The following is an 8,961-nucleotide window of genomic DNA, read 5'->3' as shown; positions in this document are numbered from 1 at the left end:
TCATCTCATTTGAATTTTCGAAGAAGACTTCTATACTTCCCACTTCTCTCGCACGTCATTGTCATAAATGCAACTCTTCTATCAGAACCATTATCCGACATTCCAATTACAACACTAAACCCCAATTTGGATGCCTCCATACAAATCTATTGAAGAATGTGATCATAAAATTCAAATTCTTGTCCATTTCTAAATTAGTTGTCAACATCTACCTCTTTCATATCAACACGTTTGACATCCGGTGATACAATAGGCCTGGGGAAACATTGGGGTGCGCTATATGTAACTATAAAGTAAAATATTCAAAAACATATTAAAATGAAAATAAAAATGAAAAGAGACAGATTTCGAAAATGCATTTATGGAGGAATTCATGAAGAATTTGGAAATGCATTTTCGGATGCAACATAATTTTTCAGCTACAAAACAAGATAATGCGAGCAATATGGAATGAAATAAACGATCTTTACTTTGAATTCGAGTTTCCTTTACTCCTTTTGATGTGATGAAGCACAAAAATAAAGTTTTAGAATGAAAATCCTGATTGAGAATGTAAGTGTTTTTTTGAAAGGGTTTTAGATTACAATGGGTATGAAGTATGATCATGCATAATGCTGTTTTATTAAAAATGACATTTGACAATTCCAAAAATGCATCTCCGAAAATGATTGATATGCAAAGGTGGAAATTCTCACTTCAAAATTTCAAAAATGCACTTCCGGACAAGCCACTAGGTTGGTAAATAATCAAATAATTTATAAAAATTGTCTAGAGATGCATCATCAAACTGTATTTTGAAAAAAAAGGTAAGACTCATTTGAAACATATTTCAGTGAAGTAAAAGATGAGTTCGAAAATGCATTTCTAAAATCAAAGAGAGATTTTCAAATTTTCACATAATTCTTTTCATCTAGTAATTTCCTAAATTTTTTCATTGATCTAAATCTAAGTCCAACTATTCTAGAACCCATCCATTGAAACATTTTACTTAATTGTTATAGGATGTGATACACAGTGTTTACTTATTGAAATGACTTGGAAGAGTAACACTTGCCTTATTGCATGTAATTTCTTTAACTTTCCTTCTTCTATAAATAGGACTTTATAATCTAATTTCATCAATCAAGTACTAATCAAAGTGACTTTTCTTACCTAATATCTCTAAACTCATCTCTAATCTACTTATTACAATTAAATAAAAAACACATTTTTTTTTTTTGTGTGGTAAAAAGCAAACGACATTATTATAGTAAGATGATAAAACACATGATTGTCATTATCCATCTTTCTTATTGAAGCAAACTCACCTGCCACAGTAGTAAAGTTACTTCTAATTCCATTCCAATGATCAAGTGTGTTAATCTTAGATATATAGAAAGACCAAAGCCATTAATATAAGGCTATAAGCTTCAACAACAACACTCTAGTAGTTGCAGAAAAAACCAAGACCCAAAAGGTAGGTAAAGTATTTAAATCCCTTCAAATAATAAATAAAATAAAAACATTATTAAAATTTAATTTAAAATCAGTTACAACGTTAGTGTAGGAATGATGTAAGAAGAGAAAAAAACACAAACAAACAATACAAACGACAAAGAGATCGCTGTGTCGCACCATTTTCTCAACTCGTCAACAAAAAAAATCAAAAAAAAAAAAACCATAAATCAAATCCAAGGTGGTGGTAGTAGTAGCAGATAGATAGATACTGAAGCTTCTACTTCTTCTAGTGACGGTTCAGCTCCCAGTCTCACCGACGCAAATTTCCAATTTTGCCCCTTTCTCTATGCTAAGCAAAGTGAGTATTTTGTGGATCCTGTGTTGGGGACCAGGATAAGGTTTCAACAGAATGGGGGTGTTTGAGATTTTAGGGTTTCAGGGTTTGGTTTATGTGGTGTTGGTTTTGGGTTTTGTGGTGATTCGTCAGGTTTGGAGGAATGCTGAAGCCAAGAAAGAAGAGATTATGAGGTTGGTGCAAGATACTGCCATGGCTGAAATGGAAGCTTCTACTACTGCTGCTGCTTTTGCTTCAGCTTCAGAAGCTTCAATTAGTTCAGTTTCAGCTTCTTTTGATTTGGATTCACTTCCTGTTTCAGCCTCTCAAGGGTATCAATGTGCTGTTTGTTATTCTCCTACCACTATGAGATGTTCTCGCTGCAAAGCTGTTAGATACTGGTTTGTTTTTTTTCCATTATCTTCTTGTTTCTTCAATGCATGTGTTTGTTTGAATAGGTACGGTGCCATTAAGTTAGGAACATGGAAATTTCGAAACTTTTTGAGGGGAAAAATTTAGGGTATGTTTAAATTGAGGGTTTTGGAGGGCAAGTTTATATTTTGATGTATTTTTGAGAAGTTTATATAACATTGTTAATCACACTTTTGAGGCCCTTAAGCAATGGAGGTTTCATTCCATCAATGGCTCTTGTGTATGGAAAAAAAAGGTTGCTTGGTATTTGTCACTGCTTAATGGCAATGCAAACTTGTAGCTTTCTTAATTTAGAAAAAAAAATCTTTGACTTCCCTTTCAAAATCTTCCATCCAAACATACCCGTGTTTTTGCATGTTTGTGTGTGTTTGTTATTGTTTTACGGATGATTTGACATTGCTGCATACCTGAACATATCTAGTTTTTTTTGTGTGCCTATGTCTCTTCTCGCTCAGTTACATGTCTCCAGACTTCTCTAGTTGTTATTCATTTACACAAGCATGCTTTCTTGTAGTTCGGGTAAGTGTCAAATTAGTCACTGGAGGCAGGGTCACAAGGACGAATGTTGTCCTTCGACTACCACCACCAGGGAGGCCGACGGCGAAAATATTACTTGCAGAGCATCGGTAGCAGAAACTCAGTCAGGTCTTCATGGTAATGGCTTCGATTAGAAATCTAATTATCTTGTTTCAAGATTCATATCATCATGTATGGTATATAATTTGGTTAGGTTTTGTGCAGAAATCAAAGGAAAACATGTTGAATCTTACAATGCTGCCAGAAAATCGTTTGGTGATAACTGTCATGCCACCTTTACGAAACCTGTCCATAATAATACTGCTGATGATACTTGCATAGCTTCAACTGACAGTGATGAAAATGAAACCGTGTTGAAGTCGAAAAGTCCTGTCAATATTGAAGTTAGGAATTCTAGTTCAAGTAAAAGAAGCAAGAAAAAGTCTAGTAACACTTCCGATGAGGTTGGATTTAAATCAAAAGTTCCAAAAGCTAAATCTGACACATCTCATGATTTGACATCAGATTTGAGTGGCCATGAACACAGAAGAAAAGTTGCATCAGTTGAAAAATCAATAGCTGATACCTCTAAGTCCAAGACTGTGCCTTCCTCGAGTAATTCAAATATAGATATTCTAGCGGATGATGTGGAAGAATCTCATTTGTTGAGGTACAAAGAAGCACGGAGATCATCATCTAGCTCTCGTGATAAACTATTCTCAACTATGAAAGGGGATTCGGTTTCACATTCCATGTCTACCAAAACTGACAATTATCATACACTGCCTTCAAAAGTTAGTGTTGCTCCTAATCTTCCACAAAATGTTCGTAATGGTTTGAAATCATCAATGCAGAAAGTTGTCCAGCAGTTTAGAATCTCAAAAGAGTCAAGATCCAATTTAATATCGGTCGAAAATGAGGTTGCGAATATATTAGACTTATTTATTTAGAAATTGACTATTATTGTTATCATTATTATTTTTGTCGCCGCTGATTTAAAATTTGTATGTTTTGGCAGTTGGGCTTTCCATATGAACTTTTCGTGGAACTTTATTGTTACGACAAGGTGAAACTATTTCCCTTTGGCCTTACAAACTGTGGGAACAGGTACTTTAGAGTTCTTTTTTGCATTATATTGATTGGTTTGACTTGTTTTATGTGATGTAACTCTAGTGAGAGGGAATAGAGATTAGGAAGGAGACAATAAGGAGTCAGATACTTTATTTGAAGCTTTATGTTTCTTTATTTTTTCCTGAGTGCTCTACTGTGTTGCGTAGCCCTATATTATCAAATTAGAATCTAATACTCGTGACGAACGAAATATTTGTGAATCAAATAGGCCTTCAGAAAACTTTTGCGGGAACATTCTACTACCTTCGTCCCTAAATATAGGACTCTAAATCAAGAGAATTAAGAAAGCCGATAGTAGTATTACATTTGTTGACTATTAGTATTATTTTACAAGTTTACCATTTAGGAAAGAGTGTTGTTTTCCCTGTTGACTATATTTAGGGATGGCGGTAGTGTTGCTGGCTGGCGGAACTGTCTTACTGGTAGTATTTCAATGCTGGTCTCAATTTCATGTTTTGTGTAGTCACAGGGAAACACGTCAAATGCTTGTCTGCGTTGTAATTATTGTTTTTCCTTGATTCACAACTACATATGCTTTTGCTAATGAAATGCCTCTACCGCAGCTGTTACGCAAATGCAGTTCTCCAGTGCTTGGCTTATACTCGGCCTCTAACATCATATCTTTTGCAAGGGTTCCATTCGAAACGATGCAAGTTCCTCTTAACAATATGTTTGGGATTTAACTTGTTGAACTATTAGGACCTTTAATTAATTGAATCTTCACAATGTTGTCAATAGGTCAGAAGAAGGGATGGTGTTTTATCTGTGAGTTTGAATATCTAATTCAGAAGGCAAAAGAAGGGAATTCTCCACTTTCTCCAATTGGGATATTATCTAAGATACACAAGATTGGAAGTCATCTTGGACATGGGAGAGAGGAAGACGCACATGAATTTTTGAGGTGAGCCAAATAATTGCTGATGTTGATGCTTTGTCGATGCTATTTTCTTCCGAAGCTTCCACCTCAAAAAAACTTATATATTTTGGCTATATGACGTATTGATCTACCGACAGGGGTGCAGTTGATACAATGCAATCTATTTGCCTCAAGGAAGCCGGTGTTTCCAGTCCTTTGACAGAAGAAACAACTCTGATTGGGTACACTTTTGGAGGTTATCTACGGTCTAAGGTAGTTTTCAATCTAACAATCTATTTTATGGTGGTGTGTTCAACTCTTATTGAGCTGGAAAAAAGAACAGCTTTCATACATTGAATCTTTTTACTGCAAAATGCAGATAAAGTGCTTAAGGTGCCTGGGAAAGTCTGAGATGTATGAGAGAATGATGGACCTTACTGTTGAGATTGGCGGGAATATTGAAACTTTGGAGGAGGCTCTTGGACAGTTTACAGCGCCTGAAATCTTGGATAAGGATAATAAGTATAATTGTGGCAGGTTTACTACTTTTCCTTCCATGTCACATTTATTCAAGTCCTATTATGTTTGAATTACCAATTGTTTGTAGTATTGTATAGTTGACTAATAAACCTAAATATCATTCGTTCATAATACATTGCTTTTATAGTAGCGACATTATGCAGTAATTAAATTTATTTCCATTTTCAAGTGGTATATGGAAATTATGAACAAGGTAGGGTTTAAAGTATATTTATTAGAGAGAAATATGGGGTCTAGGTAATCAAGTGTGCTGGTGCCGAACAGTGGTTGGCCGCAACGATAAGGCCAGGTGCGTCACACATTAAGAGTGCCCCCGCTACCTGGCATCACGGTGGGAATAGTGCAGTGTAGTACGCATCCGTCGCGGTGAGAATAATCCAGCGTAGTTCACGTCCGTCATGGCCCTGATGACCTGCACCGAAGGAGGGAATGAAAATTCGAGGCAGGAAAGGATTTCTTAGTTTACCAGATCTAAATTTTATGTCGACAAATATCTTTTTTCGGCCAGATCTGCTTGTTCTGTTGTGTTGTGTGCAGCAGCAGCAACTTGTTGTCTGTGGCTACTGCTGCTTATCATGTTTTCAAGCTAGGTTTAGGGAGTAAAAGACAACTTTTGGGCCCTTGAGACTCACTGTAGAAAAATATTACTTAGGAAGGTACAAAGGCACTATCAAACAAGTTAGGCTTTATACCACGTAGTCTTTTAGAATCAAATAGTGTAGTAATAAACCGATAGTAAAATATAAAGAATTTAATGGAAATACACCGACGGTGTAAATTAGTTTTACACCGTCAGATTTTAAGTTTTGTTTGACTTTTATTTTAATTATATATAAAATAATAATTATGAATGGTTGAGATGGACTGACCGTGTAAAACTTTTTAAACTGACAGTGCATAACATTTATCCCAAATATAAAATAACAACATAAATATTTATTTTTACAAAAGTATATTAGTGATACTAAATGAATAGACAAATAAAATAAATAATATAATCAAATCTCATTAAATTTATACTTGTATGGAAAATACTTGTTGAAACACCGGTGAGTAGACTGGAAAAACTAGAAATATTTACTTGAAGGATAATTTAATAGTTGTAGAAGCACTGGTGGGTAGACTAAGAAAACTAGGAATATTTACTTAAGGATGATGTAATAGTTATATGAAGAGGAGATCAAGGAAAACTATAGACTAACAAAACCATTTATAAGAAATATAGATGTAAATATTGTCTTTACGTGACATTGGTCATTTATTTTGGCTTTGATTGATTTGATCCACAGAGCCGACTCCACCTAATAGGAAAATGCCTGGTTGCTGTTGTGTATTTAATTTCTGTTTTGCTGTTAAAAAACTTGAGCTTGACAAATCACCAAACACAGAGTTTTCAATTAACCAGTTAAATTCTTAACCAAATTGATTCAAATGTTTTCTGGATTCTCTTTGAAGTAAGGCTACCGCTATTAGACAAATGACAAATTTGCATAAAATACTGTGGAGTTGGGGAAAGAATTCCGCGGGACCTTGTGATTAGGCTGAACTGTTTTGTTTGATGAATTAATTACTTCCGATTAAGAACATCTTTTACTCCTTCATATTTGATTGCTTTTGGTTCATCTAATGCAATTACGTTAAGCTAGATGTAATCACGATCATTTTTCTGTCCTTCAATACTGTACTAGAAATTTGGAGCTTTAGGTACTAAGCACATTGCCAATTCCGCCCAGCAGCTTTAACGAGACCTCACCTGACTTCATTTATTCTAATTTATTGACACTGAGGTGTAGTGCTATAAATGTTGAGAGACACAGATAGTTCTATATATTTGAAGCAAAAAACTAAATCACAAGGACCTAGGAAGCACATTCATAGTAGTTAATGCTGATTTCCCCTCCACCCCACCCACCGCCCAATATAAAACTCAATAAAATAAGGGTATAAAATGAATGTCAATAATTAATACACTTGTGAAGTGTACTGTTGTGTACTGTGTTTGTATGTAAGACCAAAAAAACCTAATTATCTCTTATAATTTATAATTAGTATTAGAGAGGGAGTATTTATGAACTTATGAATTAGATTCCTAGATTTTTATGTTTTAACTTTCTTTCCTAGACGAGTTGTAATAATTTTATTTACTTTTTTCTTGCTATCTAGATGTAAATCATATGAGAAAGCGAAGAAGAAGCTAACAGTATTGGAGGCGCCAAATATTCTTACAATTGTATTAAAACGATTTCAGGTGAATGTTCAAAGTTAATTTTGATGTTTTTCTTGTCTATGTACTCTGTTCCTTGATTTGTAATTTTGCTTTCATCTTAAGTTTTCTCATGCATGTTCTGTTGTTGATTTTGGCAGTCCGGTAACTTTGAGAAGTTGAATAAGTCGGTTCAATTTCCTGAAGTCCTGAATATGGCTCCATATATCAGTGGATTAAAAGACAAATCTCCATTATACAGTCTTTATGCAGTGGTTGTCCATTTGGATAGCATGAATACTGCATATTCAGGCCATTATGTTTGTTATGTGAAGAACATTCAAGGAGAATGGTTCAGGACTGATGACAGCAGGGTGAGAAAATTTTCCAATAAATCTCGTTTTTTGTCTGAATGTCTCTTAAAAATTGCAATGCATAGCGTAAGTTCACTTCTTGCAACTGTCATTAATTTATGACACTTTTCAAAAAGCAGTGACTAATGACAATATTGAAAATACATATTTCAACTATGAGATGAGTTCTGTATGTAAATTGAGGATGGAGTTTGTGCTTCTCTTCAGGTAGAACCTGTTGAATTGTCAAGAGTCTTGTCAGAAAGAGCATACATGCTTCTTTATGCAAGGTAATAGCACTGCCGACGTTGATGTTTATGGTGTCTCAGCAGCAATAATAACGTTTTATGTTTATTTAAATAATCTCCAGGCACTCTCCAAAGCCCCTGGGTTCAGTAAGTAGCAACGCAATCTTTTCCTCCGGAAAGTTTAAGAGGAGAAACTTGGAAGCCATTCCGGCCATTTCTAAGACACGATCAAATTCCACGGCTTCAAGTGCTGATTCTCCCTCCCTCCAGCAGAAGCATGGCAAGCATTCTCATGGGAACACTGTCGATGATTCCTTTAGCAAGGAACCTGTATATTCAGAAGAATGGAAATTCAACTACCGGGGAAGAAATACTATGGTGGATTCTTCCAGTGAAAGCTCACTATTCAGCTCTTCTGATGCAAGTTCTTGCAGTACCACAAGTACCAAGGACTCGGCTAGTACTGTTGACTTTTCAGATTACATATTTGGCGAAACGGGATCCAATTGGCATGGCCACTATGGAATTTCATCTAACTCAGCGGCATCTTCTTCGTATGAAAACTTGCATACAGATTTTTCAGCAGATAGGAGGCTCCAGCAAGACCCGGAAGATAAAGCGATTTTGCATGCTAACAAAAACAAAAGTCATAGTGGTAGATGGGGGTTTGACTTAAAAAGATTTGTTACTGCTAAGCATAATGACAAAAATTCTGTTGTACATGTGAGAAGAACAAGTAGAGATGCATCAGCTCAAACATTTTATTGAGTTTGAGTTGAGATAGAATCAATCATCTGGAATATTTTTGGTACAGTGAATCAATATTTCGCTAATTCAAGTAGAAGGAGGATTCTTGTTTTGATGTTAAGTCTTAGCTCAAGAATTCTCGTGTACAAGTAAGAATAACAAAT

At 35.1% G+C, this 8,961-nt stretch overlaps 1 protein-coding gene across 1 annotated transcript; it reads left to right on the top strand.

Moving 5' to 3' along the window:
• The first annotated feature begins 1,533 nt into the window (after positions 1-1,533).
• Positions 1,534-8,918, top strand: LOC131650349 (ubiquitin carboxyl-terminal hydrolase 17). Its single transcript, XM_058920065.1, has 12 exons — positions 1,534-2,172; positions 2,718-2,857; positions 2,945-3,639; positions 3,738-3,826; positions 4,414-4,499; positions 4,589-4,751; positions 4,865-4,979; positions 5,086-5,243; positions 7,410-7,494; positions 7,611-7,823; positions 8,031-8,092; positions 8,173-8,918. The coding sequence occupies exons 1-12, from the start codon at positions 1,847-1,849 to the stop codon at positions 8,816-8,818; spliced, it is 2,778 nt and encodes a 925-aa protein (XP_058776048.1). The 5' UTR covers positions 1,534-1,846; the 3' UTR covers positions 8,819-8,918.
• Positions 8,919-8,961: the final 43 nt, after the last annotated feature.

The sequence above is a fragment of the Vicia villosa genome, linkage group LG2, assembly GCF_029867415.1.
Source record: "Vicia villosa cultivar HV-30 ecotype Madison, WI linkage group LG2, Vvil1.0, whole genome shotgun sequence".
Taxonomy (NCBI): domain Eukaryota; kingdom Viridiplantae; phylum Streptophyta; class Magnoliopsida; order Fabales; family Fabaceae; genus Vicia; species Vicia villosa.
Note: the sequence above shows the minus strand (reverse complement) of the source record. Positions and strands in the feature narration are given on the sequence as shown.